This window comes from Hyaena hyaena, unplaced genomic scaffold (assembly GCF_003009895.1).
Source record: "Hyaena hyaena isolate Hyena2069 unplaced genomic scaffold, ASM300989v1 scaffold_24, whole genome shotgun sequence".
In the NCBI taxonomy this organism is placed as follows: domain Eukaryota; kingdom Metazoa; phylum Chordata; class Mammalia; order Carnivora; family Hyaenidae; genus Hyaena; species Hyaena hyaena.
The window spans coordinates 4569934-4593315 of record NW_024080656.1 but is presented as its reverse complement, the minus strand read 5'-3'; the positions used below and the strand labels follow the sequence as shown (position 1 = coordinate 4593315).

The following is a 23382-nucleotide window of genomic DNA, read 5'->3' as shown; positions in this document are numbered from 1 at the left end:
TTATCATAGCTGTGCCTTATGACAAAACCCAGGTTCAAAGCATAAAAATCACACATTGCAGTGATTATTCACATTTGAAATTTGCCAGTAGCGTAAATTAAGTAAGTTCAAAATGCGTCAGGAGAGCAAGCCCAGTGAGGAACATTAACTGCCATGTTTTAAGATATTGTAAGTAATTAGATGCATTGTTTCACACGGCACAAATTGCTTTTGTTTGGGGGATAAAGGGGAGAAAAGCTGCTACTTTTACTACAAATGGGTCCACATCCTCCCAATTACCTGGGCCCAGATTCCTACATTATAAATATTGGTTGGAGCTGAGTAGCAGCTACCAGATACTTCTTTATCTAAGTAGAAATACCACAGTCCCCATCGCTTTCTCTTTATTGTACACTAAAACTCCCTCACCTACTTAGGTGTACTGCCTAGCCTAGTGATTTTTTAAAATTTCAGAATCAAACTATGAATAAATGCAAAACAAAATACAAAGTTTTACAGATGAACTGAATAGTATTTATGTTTTTTTTTTAGTAAAACCAATTGAATAATAGGCTATACTTACTCGCAGAGAAGGATTCCATTTTCTAACCCTGTCCGAAAATCTTTATCACCAAAACTTCTGCCGGTTACTTGCTGGAAAAAATAAAAAGAGGGAGAGAACATAAATTTTTCTTTTTTAATCAGGAAGTTCAATGATTTTTTAAAAATATTTAATAGCCTTGAAATAACTGGTGGCATTCCAAGAATGGAGAAAATCTGTTAGATCTGAATTTCCTTTTCATGTGTAGTTTGCTGAGATCAGCTAATCCTAAATTTAGACCATTATTTTGAAGCCTTTTCCTACCCAGTTCCTTAAATTGTCTGTTCTTCCTGATAAGGGTGTTACTTTTGGGGCTTGTCCATAAGTCAAGGCCACAGCATCAATCCACACACTTTCAGAAAAGCCTGCAGAAAGCACCACCTAAGGATAAAGTATCTATTTGTTAAAGTATTAAAGGGGGGATGGTGGGGAGGATACAGGCACCTATCCTCAAGAGACAAACATCAAAACAGGAATATTAAAGCCAACATCCATACTAACTTGGTGTGAAAGAGAAAAATAAAAGCTGGAAAGGAATGACACACAAGATTAGTGACCATTCTTCATGCCTCTGGCTTTCAGCAGTCCTTTGCCATAGGCACCTAGGGTACTCATTTGTCACTCAACAGTATATATTGAATATCTAGAGTATGCCAGGTAAATATGCATACTAAAAACCCTAAAGCAACCTTTAAAGCAGCAAAATAAAAAGGTATAATTAATAAGCTTAGAAAGGAAATAAAAGGGAATCATAAAAAAATATTCTTAAAAAAGACAAAAAGAAAAAAGAGGAAAAGAGAATACAAAACGTATGGAATAAAAAGTAAATAACAATACTGTAGACTTATACCTACCCATATCAATAAGTGCATTAAATATAAATGGCCTAAATATCCCCAATTAAAAGACAGAGATTTTCATATGGGGGGGAAGCAAAACCAAACTATGTGGTGCCTAGGAGAAATGCACTTTAAAGATAAAGACATAGTAGATGAAAAATAGAAGAATAGAAAAAGATAATAAAGGCTAATGCTAATTTTAAAAAGCTATGTATTAATATCAGACAAAGAAAGTTTTAGAACAAATAATAATACAAGGACAGCGAAAGTCATTTCATGATGACAAAGGGTTTAGCTCATCAGGAAGACATAAAAATCCTAAAAATTTTCACATTTAATAAAAATTTCAAAATACATAAGTCAAAACAGGTCTGTGAGGAGAAATAGACAAATTCACAATTACAGCCAGAAATATATTATCTGTCTTCCATAACTGATAAGGTAAGAAGACAAAAAATCAGTAAGGATATAGAAGACTTGAACAACACTGTCAACCAAATTGACTTAATTGACATGTCAACAATACTTCACCCTACAATAGGAGAATACATATCTTTCTTCCTAAGTTCACAATGAAAGTATTGAGATAGACCAATTTCTGGGTTTCTAAACAAGTCTCCTCAAACTTAAAAGAATTCAGTTCTTAAAAAAGCATGTCATCTGACCAGAGTGGAATTAAATTTGAAATTGGCAACAGAAATATCTCTGGAAAAAAATCCCCAAATAACTTTAAACTAAGTAACACAATGTTAAACAACCCACTGATCAAAGAAGAAACAAAAATAAGTGAAAATATATTTTGTAGTGAAAGAATATGACAAAGACACTAAAGCAGTATTTTGGGGAAATGGACAGCACAAAACACCAATATCAGAAAAAAAAATCTCAAATCAATAAATTTTGCTTCTACCTTAAGCAAATTAAACTCAATTAGGTAGAAAAAAAGGAAAAAAACTGTATCAGTTGAAATCAATCAAATAGAAAACCAAAAAGCAATAGGGAAAAAAAATCAACGAAATGAAAATTTATTTACTTGAGACCAATAAAATTGAGAAAACTTTAGTCAGGTTGATAAATCTCTGGCTAATAAAACTGACAACCTTTGGTTTTTAGCCAGAAAAAGAAAGACACAAATTACCAACTTCAGGAATGACACAGATGACATTATTATAGATCTTAAAGACATTAAAAGAATAACAGGGAATATTACAAATAAATTTATATTAGTATATTTACCAACTTAGATGAACTAGACAAATTTCTAGTTCATTCAACCAGGTTCATTCAACAAAGAAATAGGTAACTTTCCCAAAAGAAAATGTCAGGCTCAGAAGGTTTACCTGGTAAATTACAACAAATATATACGAAAAAAAATAATGCAATTCTACACAAACTATTCCAAAGAACTGAAGAGGAAAGCATACTTCCCAATTCATTCTATGAGGCCAGCATTACCCTGATTCCAAAACCAGACAAGAATATTATAACAAAACACACACACACAAACACACAGAAAATATGCCAACATGTTACCTCTTCATGATGGAAAGCAGGTGTTATTTTTATTTTCTTCTTTAAATTTTCCCTTTTTTCCTAAAACTTTCTACAACTAATACAAATTACTAATCATCAGAAAAGCCAAACAAGATTGTTTGTTGTTTGTTTTTAATTTTTTAAAAAAATTTAATGTTTATTTTTGAAAGAGAAAGAAAAAGAGACAGGGCACAAACAGGGGAGGGGCAGAGAGAGAGAGGGAGAACAGAATTCAAAGCAGGCTCCAGGCTCCAAGCTCATAGCACAGAGCCCAACATGGGGCTCGATTCCACAACTACAGATCATGACCTGAGCTGAAGTTGGACACTTAACCGATTGAGCCACCCAGGTGCCCCTGTTGTTTTCTAACGAGTAGTCTGGGGTGCCTGGGTGACTCAGTCAGTTAAGCATCCAGCTTCGGCTCAGGTCATGATCTCACGGTTCGTGGGTTTGAGCCCCGCATCAGGCTCTGTGCTGACAACTAGCTCAGAGTCTGGAGCCTGTTTCAGATTCTGTATCTCCCTCTGTCTCTGACCCCCCCCCGATTACGCTCTCTCTCAGAAATAAATAAAACATTAAAAATTAAAAAAAAAAAGAGTAGTCTAAGGAAACTAAGTGATCGCAACTCTTCCTTGTAAGCCATAGTTAATGTTGTATTACAAAACATTCTCATTTCCAATCCCACTAGAAAGGCAAATCACAAGCCAATAAAATGTATGCCTGAAGGAAAGAGGAAGGAAGGAAGGAAGGAAGGAGGGAGGGAGGGAGGGAGAGAAAGAAGTCCTTTGTTAATATCTTCTCATTCTTATTTAAGGGATGGTGAGAAAATGGATAAAAAGTAGTTTGTATTTACAGTTTGCAAATATCCAACATTTTTCCTAAAATAAATTAGGAAAGATGTCCTTTAGAAAGCTAAAATTTTAAACACAGATTTTAAATATTTTAGCATTTTCTTCCTGAATCTATGAGTTCTCATTTATATTCTCTAAACACCACTAATACTATCTATAAAATTGACCTCTATTCACTGAGAAGTCATTAGAAGATTCTGAAAACATTTTTCCCCAGGTCTTTACATTTTTGTTAAAATTATTATGTTCTAGCACAAATGGCACTAACAATGAAACGCAACAGAATTTACCTACATCTATTACAGACTCTCTGGCCAAGATAACCCAGGCCCCTTTCCATTTATTGAGCCATGATGATGGGCAGGGCCTAGAGACAGAAACACAAATGGGACATTGTCACTGCATGCAGAAGGCTCACAGGTTGCAGAGGAGAGCAGATATTGAAACTCATACCATAAATAGAAGGTAACAGGACAATTAAGATTATAAGAAAACATTGGTGGTTCATGGGCCACCTAAAATGCCCACGTGGTATTTAAAATTATATTGTGCATGATGTGTAGACAGTGAAACATTGCGAGTAGATTTGATTTAACAGTCCCAAGTCAGCCTGCTAATCCACATCCTCCAAGGTGTAGCCTGATTAAATTCAATTTCCTAGACTGCCACTTCTGGAGGGGGGAACAAACACCACACATATAGAAGAAGGTGATCATTTCTGCCTCTGTTTTTTTGCTTCCATCCCTGGTCCTGTGTCTATAGTTCCCAGCATAACTTTCTCACTGCTCTCCACTGACCTTAATGCTTCCCTTTCTTCCAAGCCCAAGTTACTTAGTATAGAAGTGTCTAGATCTTTGTGGGGAGGGTCATCAATGGAATAGACCCCAGAAATTCAACAAGGACCATGCCACTGAAGAGTTAGGTCCTTAGACTAGCGGCAGTACCATCTTTACCTGGAATTAACATTAGAAATACAGGCTATCAGTCCTCCCATCCCTACAAGCTCTACTTAATCAGAACCAGCATCCAAAAAAGATCCCCCTGTGATTCATATGCAAAGTAAAATTTACAAAGCCCTCAACTAGTATACAAAAGTAAGCCGACAGTTCAGAATCAGAAATGGAGGGCCTTCAACTGGAATCAGGATTTTGGATGAATTGTCTCAACAACCCCTCTCAGCAACATCTTTATCACGTGTTGACAATGCCACACATTTATTTTAACTCTAAAGACTGCTAATTACTGTTCCCTTCATGACAGCATAAGCCATTGCTATAAAAAACAATATGGCTGCCAAGAATCAGCCACCATTACCAACAGTCCATGAGCAAGGTAAGTGAAGAAAAACCACCCAAACTCTTCACTAACCTTCCCACCTGGATTTCAACTGACTAAGGACTCTCAGTAACCTCTCAGACAAGGTGCTGGCCAAGCCATGAGCTCCTTATGACTTTCCAAGGACACAGAGCAAGATGGGAAGATCTAGTAAACTTCCTAAAGAGAACCTGCAATGGGGACCTGGGACATGGAGTGGTGAGAGAGTCGAGGTTCAGGAGCATCCCAGGACGAGCAGTGGAAGAGCTGCTTGAAATGTCAAGAGCACTTTATCATTTCCCCCAAATCCTGCTCCACGCCCCCCATCCTCACCCATCTGATCAATTAATCCTTGCAGCTTCACCCTTGCAGTTGTTCAGTTTAGCCATGCTTGACCTCTATCTTTCACACCAATCACACCCACCAACAAATTCTGGTGATTTTCCCTTCAAAACTTAGCATGAATCCAACCACTTCTCACTGCTTCCATTCTACCACCTACTGACTCCAAGCCACCATTGTCTTATACCTGGATCAGTCCCTTAACTGGCCTCGCTGCTTCTATCCTTGTCTCCCTTCCATCTATTCTCAACAGAGCAGCCAGGGTAATCCCATAAAGTTAGATCATGCCACTACTCCATTAAAACTCCTCAATACCTCCCCATCTTACTCATAGTAAAAAGCAAACTTCCTTCAGCTCCCTCAAGGTATTCACCAGAAAAACAAGCAAGCAAGCAAGCAATAAAAAAACTAATAGGAGCACATGGACCAAACCACTGGACACCACCATGATTTCAAGGGTGGCCATAATGAACATCTCCCCATTGAAAGAGATCCTCAGAAATACTTATGGTGGCAGTTATATCAGCATCTATGTCCTGTGTGCCTTTCAGGAAAGCCCAATAACAGATTTTTTTCCTGCTTTATGGTTCAGGATTAATTCACTTTCATTACTGACTAAAAGATTTGCTATTTACAGCAATGGAGGGACATGCTGTAAGTGTCAGATTAAAGTACTCAGTAAATGGATAACTTACCAGAACATTGATTGTTTTAAAGGAAAAGAAGCACTTTCATCTACCTCAGCGATTAAACCAAAGGCATAAGCAAGAGGACATCACAATGTGTCATCACAGTATTTTATGCACGTAATTATTAGGTAAGCTCATCTGTATTTGATTTCCCTCTCATTGATCTAAAATGTAATTATGTTTCTGAGTCTGTTCATGTGAATGGCACTACTCTAAACCATTCAGCTAACTGAAATAAAGAGGACTCAAAAAAAAAACAGCCTAATAAAAAACCACAGAACTTTACAGTAATATTTTTATGACGTGTTTATAATATAACACGTTATATATCAAAATGCTACACTTTGATAATTACTTTGTTACCACCATTATTAATTGCCGCGAATAGTCAAAGATTGCCAAGAATCAGTCGTTCAGACTGACCATTACCATTTATATAAACTGTATTTCACAAATGTTTTCATAATCTTCAGTGTTTGTTTTTTTTAAAGCAATCTGGTAGGTAAACTGAAGTCCACTAATAAAATAGGTCTGAAGACAATTTTAATTTTCGTTAATGTTTTTTATTTATTTTTGAGAAAGAGAGAACATGAGCAAGGGAGAGGCAGAGAGACAGGGACAGGTCCAAAGTGGGCTCTGCACTGATAGCAGCGAGCCTGATGCAGGGCTTGAACTCACAAACCATGAGATCGTGACCTGAACCGAAGTCTGATGCTCAACCAACTGAGGATTTTAAATAAATGTTGGAAGCCCTATTACAATGATCTCAAGAGGAGATTCTATTGGCTGACAAAATAATGGTCCCTGGATTCAAGCAATTGAAGAAAATACAAAATTTAATTAGGTTTGACTTAACTTTGGAAAAAACATGGACATTTTCTCTAAATTGTACAAAAACAGTTACATTTCATATTACATTATTATTTTGTTTATTGTCCAACTCCATCCAGTTGGGTGAGAGTGGGAAATTTTATTTATTCTCTTCACTTTTGTATACTCTGTGCCTAGAAGAGTACTTGGCTCACAGTAGGTACTCGATAAACATTTGTTGAAATAATAAAAAAGAGGTATGCTTTCATAAGGTAGTGATATCCTACTATAAACAGTAAATGAAAAATAATACCTCTTTAAAATTTACTGAAGAAGATTATTTGTGGCTTATTATGCTCCCTTCCCTTCTCATCATATTTGACTTATTTAATTAGAAGGACATTTCTGCAAATTTTCTCGCCTAAATTGTAAAATAAAGCAGTACAGAATTGCTCTTATTTTTCACATTTACTGAGAAATAAATCCGCTATTTCTGTCTCCTTTGTGGGGTTGCTAGAAAAATCAAATCAAGTTTCTATGGGAACTCTTCATAAACAATCAATCGTAAGTCACACTTCAACCAGTCAAGCATCTGTTGAATACTTATTTCATGCCAGGCAATGTAATAGGTGTGTGTGTGTGAAACCAAAATAGCAAGATCTGTGCCCTACCCAGTAAAAGTCCATAATCCAAGGGGAAAGATCAGACAGTACAGTAGGTGTTGGAAGGGGAATATGAACACAGATCTACAAGAGCAGAGAGGAAGCAATTAACACAAATTGCACAATTGAAGGAATAGTTGAAGGATAACAGTTCACATTCATATACTAACTACCCTATGGTATGCCCTCTCTGTTCTAAATGCTTGCCAAACTTTATTTTATTTAATCTTCATCTCAACCCAGTGAGGTGGAGCCTAGGACTATTATTTCCATTTTAAAGTCAAGGAAACCTAGACACAGAGAGGTTAAGTAACTTACTCAAGGACACAAAGCTACTAAATAGCAGAGCTGGGATTGAACCCCAGGTAGTGTGACTGCAGGGTTCAGGTTCCTAAGCACAATTCTGTGCATTGTCTGAGCAAAGGAATGAACTCTCTGTGCCTACGACAGTCAAGGAAAACCTCTGAGGAGCTGACATTTCAATTGGTCCTGAAGCATAAAAGGGGTTTTCCAAAGTACGAAGATGAAGTGGGCACTCCAGGCAGACACAAAGACCTGGATGGGTTTCTTTGAGCAAAGAGGAAAAGTTCTAGAGCTGATCACAGAAGGGAGGTGGCTGGGGAGGCACAGGGTGGTAGGACATGAGGTGCCAGAGCGAGCATGGCCCAGATGTAAAGGATCTACGTGTCAGAACTATGGGTTGAACTCGATCTTGAGACAAAAGAGATACCCCAGAAGATGGAGGCAAGGACGCAGTTCCGTGGCAATCACCCTCCCCATTTCCCACTAACTCTCCATTCCCAAAGAGACAGTCCCAAAATGACATTGTGCTTGTTGCACTCAATTACTTCCTTGCAGACTCTACCACCCCCATTTGATATAGAATGACTTCGCTTTTGGGATCACAGTGTGATGGAAACCATCTGGCCAGGCCTCCCTTAGGACCACTGCCCCCAGCCCCCGCCCCCCCACATCTCTTTATATACTGTACCTACACCTACCTTTTCATCCTTTCCTTAAAAGGAAGAAATATACCTTCTGTTTCCTCTATCAAGGCTCTGGATGCCATCCCCTCCCACCCCCAGGTGCTTACCTTACCTCTTGGTCCACAGCATTCTTTACCTCCCTGTTGGCAGCATGAGTTCCCTCTTCTCCTAAGAACGCTAATTCAATTTAGCCCCATTAACTCTCCTGTTTTTCTCCTTCCTTTCACAGTCCAAGTTCCCTGTATGAGTATCCAGGACCCACTGCCCTTATCGTCATAGCTCAGGCGCCTACAAACTGTCCACTTTTAAGCCACTGAAAATTCTTAGAGGGTTGAGTTAAGTCTCATGAGTCTGACCCTGAGCTCCAGAAACACAAGCTAAATCCTAAATAGATTAATGAACTTCTATCAATCCTCAGCTCCCCTACTTACGAAATGATACTTGTACCGACTCCAAAGGTTCGCAGGAAAAATAAATGAATTAGTGTATGTCAAACCCTTCCCACAGTACCTGACCCACAGCAAGAGTTTGGTAAATCTCATTGTTAGTATTGGCAACAATACTAGAATTAGACGTCATCATTGATTTCTTTCTTCAATACTCTTTACAGGTCTTTCCCCCCGATCTTAAATGATGCCATGCTTTACTGGTTCTCCTCTGAGATTCTAGTATCACCATACTGTCTGATTCGCTGAGATATGTGCTCAGCTGATGTGCTTCAAGGCCCCAGCACCATGACAGTCAACCACTCCCCCCTGTTTGGATCACTTGCATCTTCTAGGCTTCCCCATAACCAGACAGTCCTGCTTTTCTTTCTACCTCATTCAGTAAATACCCCCTCACTGTTGCCTTACATATGCCTACCTCATTCATTTCCTATCTGTACAACGTGGTTCTTCTCTTTTCTTCACTCTGCCTTTTTTTCCCTCTCTCTAGCCCCACACTCCCCTTCCCTGGGTAGTCCCAGGCTTTTAAATATGTCATACGCAATAACTCATAAATTGTTATGAGTTTAAATACCCCACCTTTAAATGTCTTTAAATATCTTGCATATCCTAACTCACACACTCTCTTTTTTTTTTAAATATTTTTATTTATTTCTAGGAGAGAGAGAGAGAGAGAGAGAGAGAGAGACAGCGTGAGCAGGGGAAGGCCAGAGAGAGAGGGTGTCACAGACTGAAACAGGCTCCATGCTCCGAGCTGGCAGTCAGCACAGAGCCCGACGCGGGGCTCGAACCCACGAACCGCGAGATCATGACCTAAGCGAAAGTCAGACGCTTAACCGACTAAGCCACCCAGGCGCCCCTAACTCACACACTTTCATAGGTGGCACTGACCCTTCTCCCTTGAAGTTTGACTTCAAACCTCCAATTTCTTACTTGACATCTCCACTTGGGTACCTAATGAACACGATCAAAAGAAAATTTGTGACTTGTGTCCCCTGATCCAACCTGTTCTGCTTCTTGTCTTTTCCATATCAAGGGAAGGCACCACCATCTCCCATCCCTAAGAATACAGAGATGTATTCAAACCATCAAGAAGGACAATGTCTCTCCCTCCAAATGTACTTTATGCCTGCTCCTTCCCCCTCTGTCTCTGCACCACCACACTATCCCAAGCCTCCAGTGCATCTCCTCAAGATAACAGCAGCAGCCACTGCCATGGTCTCTCTGCTCCCACTGAGGCCCCTCTGCAAGCCACCTCCCATGCAGCACCCAGGAATCTTTCTATAGATCCATCCCGTGTCCCTTCTCATCATACCAGAATAAGTCCAAGTCATATACACAACCCCTTCATTTTACATATGAGAAAACTAATGTCCTGCAAACCAGGTGACTTGTTCAATACCATATAGCTAGCTACCAGCAAGGATGAGCCTAGAATCAGGCCTTCCTTCCCCCAGGCCAGGGTCTCACGGCCCCACCACACTGCCTTCTGAAGGCCCTCCTGTGGCACTTACACTGCTGTACTCCCTTTAATAATAGCTTCTTACATCCATTCAGTTTGAGTTGGCAAAGAAACAGCACAGAAGTCCAGGCCTGAGATTATTTAATCAACATTATCAGACCATGATCCTCTCCAGCACTAGATCTGAGTGCTTAATACTGAGGATAATAAAATGCAATCTGCAGAATCCATTTATATTTTCATTGTGTCATCAGAAAACCAGAAGGCACTGTTTATAGCCACAGATTGACAGACTCCCTCCCTTAAAAAAACCCAAAACCCTCTAATTAAGAATACAGGCAATACTCAAAAGCACCCTGGGAGCATTAAATCCTCTGATCTAGCCACGGTATGCTCTAGACACAGAAAATGGGTCAGTCCAGGAACATGTGAGGGGGTTTAGCAGTGGCTGTGTTCGCACATCCTCAAGTCATTCTTGCCGTACAAAGACACAGAACAGAAGCTGCAAAGGAAGTCAACATTCAGAGTGAGCTTTCACAGAATGCAGAGTGTTAGCAACTGATTTGAGAGCAAAGAAAAAGAAGAGTCCAGAACGAACATGGCCAGTGGAGTGCTTCTGGGCTATGTATGTTGTTTCCATTTCAAGGAGCAGAGGTCTGCTTCAACCACAGTGTTATTTTTACCTGAGTATCATGTTTTGTTCCTTAAATAAATACTTCAGTTCTAGGCTAATTTTGGCAAATCAGTGTACCTACCTGTCATCTAGTCCTCAGCACAGTAAAGTATAAAACCTCTGAATTAGGCAAATCTGGGTCCAAATTTCAGGTCTGACACTTAGGAGTTACGTGACACTGGACAAATGGCTTCATTTCTCAGAGCTTGCTCTTTTGCCTTGAAAAGATAGTTGCAGGAGCCTGTTTTATGAGGTTGTTAGAGGTTACAAATTGTAAGTAGAAACCATCTAGTAGGATAGTTAATGCTGATTGGAAGCTCTATTACTTTTTTCCCCCAAGCTTTATATCTAAGGAGGAAAAAAATCCACAATTTAAGTGGATTGCAACATTTGTTCAGAGAAAGTATTTGGAAGAAAGTTAGTATAGCTGAATCACATCAGCTGTTGTTTGATGGATCTGGGTTTGTAGGTGCTGGGTACAAAATCACACGGGGAAGTCAGCGTGTAACCTCCTATACACACTGTTTGGGCTAAATGAGACCATGAGAAAATAATTGTGTGAATCTGGAATATGATACATTTTATAAGAAAATTTACCTTCAAAAGCCAGTGTCATGAAAAAAGGGAGGGTTGCTATTATAAAATAATAGACTTAAAGGATAACTGATTGCATTATTTGCTCTTTAAGGAAATCTTAGTTTATGAATTTTTTTAATGTTCATTCATTTTTGAGAAAGAGACAGACAGAGTGTGAGCAGGGGAGGGTCAGAGAGAAAGGGAGTCACAGAATCCGAAACTTACACAGGGCTTGAACACACAGATGGCGAGATAGTGACCTGAGTCAAAGTTGGATACCCAACCGACTAAGCTACCCAGGCATCCTAAAGGGAATCCTAATTTAAAAGAAACTTTACAGAAGACATTCTGGGCATGACCAGGGAAATTTGAATACATACCAGTGATTTGATAATACTAGGGCATTACTTTACTTTATTAAAACTGACATTTATTAATGGCCTTCTGTTATGGAGGAGAATGTTATTACACTTTGGAGATGCACACTAAAGTATTTAGAGGGAAAGAGCTTTGATGCTTGCAATTTATTTTGAAGTGGTTGAAACAATACTTGGGGTATGTGCGAAAGTGTGTGTGTATGTATGTATAAAAAGTAATACAGAATATGTGTGCAATCATTGAGACTAGATGTAATTATATGGGTTTCTTTGAACCAATCTATCTTCCCTCCCCCCTTCCTTCCTTCATCCCTTTCTTCCTTCCTTTTTCTTTCTCTCAAATGTTTCAAAATATTCATGATAAAAAAACATTAAAAAAAAAGGGGGCGCCTGGGTGGCTTAGTCGGTTAAGCATCCGACTTTAGCTTAGGTCATGATCTCGCGGCTCGTGGGTTCGAGCCCCACGTCGGGCTCTGTGCTGACTGCCAGCTCAGAGCCTGGAGCCTGTTTCAGAGTCTGTGTCTCCCTCTCTCTCTGACCCTCCCCTGCTCACGCTGTCTCTCTTTCTCTTTCCTAGAAATAAATAAAAAACATTAAAACAAACAAACAAACAAAATATTCATGATAAAATGTTCTCTGTGACTAGGACTGAAAGTCATTAAGCAGTGCCCACAGAACACTCAGGTCAACAATCTGACCAGTGCTTCCTCCATTCATTCATTCATTCATTCATTCATTTGTTCATTCATTCATTCACTCATTCATTCATTTATTTTCCTGGAGCACTTTCTCTGATCTCTTCACTGATGACAGTTACCAGTTCACTATTGGTCATTTCATTCATATTCAACCCACACTCTCACTGGCTCACTACACAGAAATGGCACTTGCCAGCCATCAAATCAATGACGTCAGCAGTGAGGATAGAAAGGAAAGAGAGGTCAAGCTCCTTGGCTTCCTGATTTGGGGAAAAGAACTAGAACTAGAGGCTCTGCCAAGTACACACAGTCCTATGACAGTTGTAAAGCTGTGTAGAGAACTGATCAATTTCACCATTTGATATTCTAATACATGAATACGTTTTAGCTAAGAATCCAAAGTAACCACAAAACTGCTGTACTTCACCAGTACTTGGCATTTAAAAAGGCATCTAAGTCAAGTTAGAAAACTACTACAATCCACCCAAACAAGTTATTAGATTACTAAATGAAAATAAAACATGGTGAAAAAGAATGAGATCTTGCCATTTGTGACAACATGGATGGACCTAGAGGGCATTATGCTAAGTGAAAGAAGTCAGACAGAGAAAGACAAATACCATATGATTTCACTTACATGTGAAATGTAAAAAAACAAATGAACCACAAACAAACAGAAAAGAAAACCCAGACTCTTAAATACAGAGAACAAACTGATGGTTACCAGTGGAGAGCAGAGTAGGGGAGATGGGTGAAATAAATAAAGGGGATTAAGAGATACTAACTTCTAGCTTTAAAATAAATAAGTCATGGAGGTGAAAAGCATGGCATAAGGAATAGAATCAATAATGCTGTGATAATGTTGTATAGTGACAGATGGTGACCACACTCGTGATGAGCATACTTATTGTGAGTAATGTATAGAAATGTCCAATCAATATGTTGCACACTTGAAACTAAGATATCATTATACGTTAATTATACTTTCCAAAATGATGAAATGCTTACTATACAGATAGGATAAACACATTCTAAACAGCCTGTCCTTTGAAAAGTTTGCATGGCTTGGGCAATACAACTATGAAGGAAAGCGAGGCAGTGACCAATAGAAAATGTCAAGAGTCATCTTGCTGGGTGAGAGCCCAGGAAGGACTTCCCAGGTGACAGAATTCTACTCCTTGATTTGCATCTACTTCTTGACACAGTGATTCTAAGGCTGTTCACCGTCAATTATTAACTGAGTTCTGTGCTTGTTTCATGGGGTTTTCTATAATTATGTTATATTTACAATTTAAAATATTTTAATTTTATTTATTTATTTATTTATTTATTTATTTATTTATTTATTTATCTTGAGAGAGACAAAGACTGTGTGAGTGGGGGAGAGGGAGAGAAAGAGATGGAGAGAGAGAATCTCAAGCAGGCTCTGCACTGACAACACAGAGCCCAAAGCGGGGCTCGAACTCATGAAAACTATGAGATCATGATCTGAACTGAAATGGACTGTTGGACGCTTAACTGACTGAGCCACCTAGGTGCCCCTACAATTTAAAAGATTTTAAAAGGGAACACATAGGCCAACTGCCATCATGATTCAACCTCATTTCTTCTTTCTCTGTTTAGTAAAGAAAGCCATTTTCCATTTGGTTTTACTCAGAGAATTTTGGAGTGGGAAAATACCGCTTTTCAAAGGTGTTTCACTCAAATGAAGCACAGCTCCATATAATAATATTCCTCAAGTCCACTATTAAAATGGTGGCTGGGACCTACACATCCTCCCTGCATAGTATATTTTAAAACACATATTTGGACATCAGACAAAGGAGCTAATGGACTGTTTACCTTTGGAAAATAAAGGCTACATCATCTTCTGCGAGTTTGCCATGGGGCTGGCTCTAGGCAGGCACCTGGTGCTGGGAAGGGCCACAGTGCCCCTCACCCCCATCTTCTATCAATGGTACTTTTGTTTGCATCACACAGTTGTCTAGAGACACCTACTCAGCTTCGGGAGGAGACCAAAAGTCAAGACAACTAGGTTCTAGTCACAGTTCCGTCAATAACCAACAGCTTTTGGCAAATCACTTCACTTTTCTAAATCTAAGACAGCCCTGCACAAATCTATAGGCTTTCTGAACCCTCTTCCACCTTATCCTCTCACCTTGAAATTGAACAGTATCTTTTACTGAACCATACCTGACTCATTTACTCCTCAGTCCCCCAGTGTGTAGTCAAGCTGCCATGGCTGGTTACACAGGCTGTGCCCTGGACAGAAATGGCCAGCTGAGGAGACAAGCTGAGGCTAAGAACCAGCCTGGACTCTCTTTATCAAACCACAACAACTCTCAAGGAAAAGTCATGTTTTCCTAATATACACAAAGCTACTGTCTGGACCCAAGCTCATACATTCTACCCTCAGGTGTTCTGCGTTTATATAAAATTGCTCAAGGGGCTATCAGATATAAGTACTATTATTATCCTTGTTATCCAGGTGAAGAAACTGAAGTAACCAGTAAGTAATTTGTCCAATTTCATATGGCTGGTGGGTGGCGGAGTCCAGACTCTATGCTGGGCGGACTGGCTCCTAACCCGTGTTCCTACACAGCACACTATGCTTCCTAAATATGTCTATATCTCTGCAATTTTCCCCTATTATCACTTGAGTTGTAAATAAAGATCTGACTTCCCATTGTCTGTGCCACCTTCATCCCTTAAACTATGGCATAAGAAAATAAGCCCCCAAATCCAGAAAAACGTCAAAATGTCTGTGTGTTTACTACCAATTCACTCACTGCCATGGGGATAAGAAAATAACAACCCATGATGTCACTGGATTTTTATCTTTGTATGCAAAGAATCATCACAGATATCCAAAGAATCCAAATTGAAATAAACCTATACACAACTTGACTCCCTAAGGAATGAAAAATAAATATCCATTAATGGGGAATGGAGGAGACAAGAAGGAAGGAAGACAAGATGCCTCATTTAAGACCATTGGGCATTTCTACAACAAAATATTTCTTTGTCTATCTTCCTTCGGTTCTTTAAACTTACAAATAATGTATTATGGCAGGAAATCTGTTCTTTTGGCTGTTTTGTGATGAAGACAGCAGGTGGTAATGCCAGCCCACTAAAATGCCATTCATCATGGGGCCTCAAGACATCTCAGTGTAATGGTGGCCCCAGACTGAGGACACAGCTGCCATCTTGGCATCAACGGAAGCAAACGTTGCTCAGGCTGTGTATTTAGCTCTCCTTACCTCTTCCTGCACAAATAATGTGCATATCAACAAGGAAGGAGTCCTGTCTTCAGGGTGTTACAAAGAACTGTAAGAAAATAGAGTAACACAGGACTACTGTAGGGAAATTCGAGGAAAAAACAAAAAAAACAAAAAAAACCAAGAAGAGTATTCTTTACAAACCCAATAGGTGAGAGCCATATTTAACCAAAAATGAAACAAAAGCAACAATGGGAACTTCTGCCCACACATCATCTTTAAAAACATTAACCAAAACAGGGAGGAGTGGAAGAAACAAACAAACAAAAGGTTTAAAAGGTAACTCTGTTATTGTTAGAACTTGTGCTGTGTTCTAAGAGGTCCTGGATTATGTTTTAAAAACCTCTTGGGGCACCTGGGTGGTTCAGTCGGTTAAGCATCCGACTTCAGCTCAGGTCATGATCTCGCAGTTCGTGGATTCGATCCCTATGTCGGGCTCTGTGCTGACAGCTCAGAGCCTGGAGCCTGTTTCAGATTCTGTGTCTCCCTCTCTCTCTGACCCTCCCCTGCTCGCGCTATCTCACTCACTCAGAAATAAATAAAACATTAAAAAAATTTTTTTAACCCCTTTTATAATCAAGATGTCCTCAGAGGTGGCCTAGAGCCAATACCATTCTGCTAAACACTTAACCATCGGTTCACGGGGATAGAGGAGGAAGCCCTGATGTGTGGCATTTGCCAGCCCCTCTGGTGTAAAAATTGCCACCGCTGCTGAGTTCAAGCTCAACCTAATGTCACTGAACACAGTGAGGAGCAGATATGCACTATCTCCTCTCCTAAGCCATATAAGCTGGCTCCAAAATACCACTGCAAATTTGCTGTCTATATTACATAGACACGACGAGGCTAAGAGTTAACTACAATATTTCAAATGTATTATAACTTCTAAATATCTACGATGTTGGAAATTTTATCAAATAATAATTGAAAACAAAGCACATGACTATATAAAAATGTAAATGCTTCTAAACTTGCATATACTCCTCTGTGTAAATAGTCAACCTCTTATAGAACATGCAACTATTATGACAATAGAAGTCTATTATCCCTTTAGATGGCTGTTTTCAATTTACTGGCTACAGGCAGGCAATAAAAAGCAAAGCAAAAGTTCTCTACTAAATTCCTAAAAATTGGAGCAGTGACAATACTCCAAAGAATAGGCCTTTTGCAAACATTTGAAACCAAATATAAAAACTTTACTTTTGTTCCCCTGCAGGAAATATTTCTGAGACGTGGAATATAGCTCAGGTCCTCGGAAGTCCGCACATTTTCTAGTCCTAAATTTGAAGACACATTTGAAGACACATCTCCTCCTCTCAGAGGAGAGAAAAGCTAGTAGCCGTTCTTGGATCCATTCTCGCAGACAGCGATAAAATTTTTAACTCCATGAGTTTGTGGACATTTACCAGGATGTAGCACCCTTACAGAGCACAAAAACACACCCCACCTCCAACTGAAGAACAAAAACTACCCAAACAAAAGCTTTGACCACACTGCTCGGGAGGCAGTCAGAAGGAGCAGAGCAGACTAGTTGCTATTTGGCCCCTGATGGACACAGAGAGCTGCTGTCTGTAGAAGGAAGGAGGGACGATGAACTCTGTTTCCAACAATGAACAGCTCTGTCCTTTCTTCTTTTCTTTTAATTGCCAGAACACCTGCTGCCTCGGTCTCTTTAGCCTCATCCATTATGCAACACGTTGGCAGTGACGGGACCCGTATATGCCGCTGTGCACAATGACTAACCTGATGGAAGACAGGGAACTGACCCAACAGCTCAGAGAACACACCGCAAAGAGCCCACATGTGTCCTCTCCACCCCCACCCCCTCCACCGTGGTACTGGCAGGTCCTTCGAAGATCTACGCACCAGAATTTATTGAGTTGCCCTTTGATGGCACGGGGTGGAGTTAAAATGTCAAGACAATACTCGTTCTTCACATCATGTCTTTAGGGGCATTAAATTATTATTTCGTGGGGATTGGCCTTCACATTTACTCTTTGGCCTACCCAAGAGAGGAAATACTTAACAGAAGCATTTCCCGGTGGCCTACAGAATCCTAGTTCCACAGGATGTTAAGGGATGTGATGTGGAAAAAAGGCTCCATGGTTAAGTAAGTTTGCGGAACGCTGTGTTTTTTTTTTTTTAATGCTATTTTTTTTTTCAACTTTGAGCTTCTCGAGGCTCAAACATTGTAACAGGCTAATGTGCACAGACATCTTCCAGTGGGGAGTAACACAGCGTTTGCCAATCCACCTACCCAAGACCTCTTTTTGAGAAAAGTCTCTGGTGAATGGGACCATGGGAAACTCTGGCTTTCTGCAGAGCTAGCTAACTCTCGTTTTATTAAAAACGAGGCCTCACACATGTTGTTTGGTCTTCATCATACTGCATCACTTAGTCACTTGGTTTTTAAAAATTTGAAAAATCTGCCAAAATTAAAAAATCAGAAGTGCTGATATTTAAGCAACAACAAAGGGTTTTAACTGCTTCTCTTAAGGAAAAAAAAAAAACCTGGACTAATGGAGCATGCTGTGCCCATAGACTTGCTTTCTCTGTGCAGATTTAATTCCTTTAATCCATAAATATATATATGCATCCAGTTTAGGGCAAAGTTAAGGAAAGAAAAATTACAAGTACACTTGCATATAAATGTTCAGAGAAGTGAAACAAGGCAAGTGAAAATGGAAAGGTAAAGAGGTCTTCTGAAAAGTGGGGGTGAGCTCAGATGGGCAGGGAGAAAGGAGGGATGTGTGCAGAGTGAAAGGAAAGTGCTGGAACACAAACACAGAGCTGGAATCAGTAAATCATTAAAATAGATCACAGGCTGCTTCAAATTAGAAACACAAAACACACATGTTTGGTTTAAATAAAATTTAAATTTAAATTCCTCAATTTAATTGAGGAATGCAGCAGTGGGTAATTTTAATAATTAAGTAGCTCTGAGTCATACATAGGGTCAAACCAAACTTTTTGGCCATTAAATCCAATCTCTAAGAGGATAAACACCAGATATTTCTTAGATATATGACTAAGTCATTCCCCAAACAATTTCCATTGAATGCCAGGTGCAAAAGCAATCACTTCAAAAACCTTTCCAGTTCCACAGACCTCGGATAGCAGGGCTTCCAAGAACCAGTGAACCAGTTCGAAAATAATTCTGGAACTTCAGAGATCCTATTACTAAGAAGCAGAAATAGATTTTCAAGTGCTCACTTTGAAATATTAAGCACTGTTCCACCCAGATCTTTCTACCATCCTAGAACATTTATTAAAAACCAGTTCAAAGTGAGTCAGCTTCTAAAATAAAGCTTTTCACTTTGCCTCAAGTCACGATGCATAGTAGTTTAACTTCACCACAATGTGATGAGCACAGTCTAAAAAGCAAAACAAAAAAATACAAAAACATCTTCTTATTAAGAAGTTAGATCTAACATATGATAGGAGCTCAAAACATGTGTCTCAGTCTGAGTTAAGATCTAATTGTTGCTGTCCTATAATTTATTTTTCACATGATGACTCTTTTCAAGATTTCTCTTTTTTTAAGTTTATTTATTTATTTGGGGCTGCGGGCGGTCGGGGGGAGCATAAGCAGGCGAGGAGCAGAGAGAGAATCCCAAGCAGGCTCTGTGCTGTCACCGCAGAGCCCAACACAGGGCTCAAACTCACAAACTGTGAGATTACGACCTGAGACAAAATCAAGAGTCAGATGCTTAACCAACTGAGCCACCCAGGCATCCCAACTCTCTTCAAGATTTCTACTAACAACTCAAAACCCCTACCCTCCGATTCGATTAGTCTTCTACTATATTCTCAAAAGAATGCCTTCCTTTGAAAAGATTGGCATCCTCAGACACAAAAAATATCACACTCCAAAATCTTGGGAGCTACCAGAATCTTCCCTAACATTAGTACCTTTTTTTTCCCCTACCTTTGAGAGTTGCCTCTCTTTCTTTCAGAGAAAGTCCTTCCAACTCAGGCCACTGCTCCTACTTGTTCCCCTTCCGATCCCCTCTACCCGTGTCTCTTTGCACTGCCACCCAAGCTGGGGAGGGGGGGGGTCTTCAAAATGCCTGACTGCATATGGCAGTCTTGATTCAAATATTTCCAATGTTTCCTTGAGCCTGAAGCTCAAGCCCTAACTCCTTGGACTGCTGATCAAGAAATCTGCTGAATGAAGCACTCTCCACAATAGCTAAAACATGGAAAGAGCCTAAGTGTCCATCAACAGATGAATGGATCAAGAAGATGTGGTTTATCTATACCATGGAATACTACATGGCAATGAGAAACAATGAAATCTGGCCATGTGTAGCAACATGGATGGACCTTGAGGGTGTTATGCTGAGCGAAATAAGTCAGGCAGAGAAGGACAAATATCATATGTTTGCACGTATAGGAGGATTAGGAGGAACTTGACGGAGGAACAAGGGGGAGAAGAAGGGGGGAAATGGTGGGGGAAAGGGAGAGAGGCAAACCATGAGAGACTCTTGAATGCTGACAAAAACTGAGGACTGATGGATGTGGGGGGAGGGGGGGTGGGCATGGAGGAGGACACTTGTGGGGATGAGCACTGAGTGTTATGTGGAAACTAATTTGACAATAAACTATTTGTAAAAAAATAATAATAAAAAAAAAAGAAAGAAATCTGCTGAATGAGTCCATTCCTGTGTAAATTCGTCACACATATCCATGCCTCTTTACATTTGCTCATGTCATTTACAATATCCAGAATGTCTTTAGTCTTTACTTACTTATAGCCAATCCCATGTTCAAATCTCCAGATATAAATATTCTAAGATTTATACAAAGCACCCACCAGCACCTGGTTATTTATCTCTTTGTAAACCACATTTCTCTCAACTCCCAAAGCATTTACTGTCTCTTACACATGAAATAGACAGGGTTTATAATCAGAAGATGTGGCCTTAAATCCTGACTTCACCACTAATTCTTTGTGATTTGGGGAAGGTACATCTGTACTGTAGCTCTTTCTTTACCTGCAAACTAGGGAAAATGATGGGGCACTGATCCTAGGTAAGGATCAAATGAGATTATGCATATGAAAGCACATGAAAATTCTTCATGTAACTTACCTAGAATTGTCATTAATACTTGTATGTTTTGTCTCTGTGTTCCTGAGTAGATTAATTTATTCAGTAATTATTTACAGAGTACATATTCTGTACCTGATATTATTCTAGACCCTGGAAATGGGGTCTCTGAATTCATAGCGCTGTCTAGTAGACAAGAAAGATAATAAACAATATAACATATAATATAAGGAAGTGATAATGGCTCTGAAGAAAGATAGAGTAAAACAAGGGAATAAAAAGTGGCAAAGAATGGATGGCTACTTGAGATATTTTAGATTAAAAAGTCTTCTCCAAAGCAATGACACATAATCAGAGACATGAATGAAGGAGGTAGTGAGGAATGCTCATTGCTGTGAGAAAAGAATTCCAGGCAGAGAAATGCAAGTTCAAGGCCCACAGGTCAGTGTGAGCATGGAATTTCTGGCCAAAATATAGCCAGTAACGGTGTCAAGGCAACAGGATGAGAGCAGAGAGGCAGCTAATAGCCTTATAGATAATAATAACCTTATAACTTATTCCCGGTGCTGTTCGGTGCCACTGAAAAGAGAGTTTTGAGCAGGGAAGTGATATGATTTGATTAACATTTTACAAAGTGACTCTGGCCATTGTATGGACGACTGACATGGAGAAACAGATGGGCAAGACTGGGGACAGGAAGACAGTGAGGACACAATTGTATTAGCCGGTTGAGAAAAATGGTAACTTGGACTAGGGTGGTAGCTGAGGGGATGGTGAGAAGTGGTCAGATGCCAGGCTTATTTTGAAGATAGAAGCTAAAAGGTTTGCTGATGGACTAGCCAAATATGAGATATCAGCAAAGGAGAAGAGTCGAGAATATCTATACATTTTGACCTAGAGCAACAGGAATGCATGGCAGTACAAGTTCTTAAGATAGGGAAGGCTTGGATAGGAGTAGCTTTGGAAACAAAAACCAAGAACAGTATTTCAGTCCTATTAAGGTTGAGATGACTGTGTGATATCCAAGTGGAGACACTGGGGAAAGAATTAGACACAGTGGAGCTCAAAGGCAAAGACAGAGCTAGAGATACATGATTAGATGTGGACCATGAGATAAAATCATCCATACCATGTGCAAGAGGAGAGGTCCAAGGACTGAACCCTGAGACCAGCCAACAATTAAAAGGCAAGAAAAAGGGGAGAATCCAGAAAAGGAGGACCAGAAGGCATAGCTAATGAGTTAGGAGGTCAGTTATAAGATGAGGATGGTCTGGAAGCCAAGGGAGAAAAAATGTTTGAAGAGGGAAGAAGTCATTAATGGTCCAACGATACTGAGAAGTTGTGTAAGATGAGAACTGGATTATCTGTTGCATTTGGGCAATGAAGGACACAGGTAACCTTAGCATGAGTAATTTCTGTGGAATGGTGAGTATGTACATCCTCTGGAGTAGATAAAGCAAGGAAAGTAGAGTCAACTCGTCAAGTGAGCAGATCTGGAGAAGTAGGCAGAGATGGGCATGTACTTTAGAAAGGGCATGTACTAAAGGAAGGACTCAGTGGCAAAAAAGAAGTCGGTGATATAGAAAAGAGAGAGATGACAACTGAGGGAACAAAGAGTTAATTTTTGGACATGTGGAGGGATGCAGATCACAAGGGGAAGGTCTGGCTTCAGACGTGCATGGAGAGATCATTCATTGGAACATAAGAAAAGCAGGGTAAATGGGTTCAGAGCAGGGTAGATGACAAGTTTGATGGTAAGAAGATTAGAAGATCTTTTCAGATTGCTTTTTAGAAGGCATCCCTTGAGGGTAAGGGAAAAAGAATGGCATTGGAAGCTTAGGGAAGAAAAATGTGGAGAGTGAATTGATATGTGGGTGGTGAATATGTGCAAGCTGCCATTTGATGGTCCACTCCCCCTCTCACGCCCTACTTTGGCTCTCCTTCAAGAACCTGTACAGTTTCGTGGCTGTTATCCAAGAGCACACAACCCTGGGACATGTGCTTAAAGATGAGCCTCATTTCTCTGAGAAACTCTAAACCGAAAGCCAGAAGAAACCCAAAGCCAGAAGAATTTTTACAAGTTTTTCAAAACCAGTGAAGACAGTATCCAAAAAGGGGTATGAAAACTAAAACGAAAGTTTCTGTGGACTGTGTGTAGCCAGCCACACCTTGGATGCTATGAAATATGCCTACAACTGCAAGTGTGGCCCACAGC

The 23382-nt window shown here is 39.8% G+C and overlaps 1 protein-coding gene across 1 annotated transcript in view; it reads right to left on the bottom strand.

Moving 5' to 3' along the window:
• The window catches only part of LIMCH1 (LIM and calponin homology domains 1), a 323010-nt gene that overhangs the window by 196714 nt on the left and 102914 nt on the right, over positions 1-23382 (bottom strand). The window contains exon 2 of the mRNA XM_039227025.1: positions 563-633. Within this exon, the coding sequence (XP_039082956.1) occupies positions 563-633 (71 nt within the window). The remainder of the gene's footprint in view (positions 1-562; positions 634-23382) is intronic.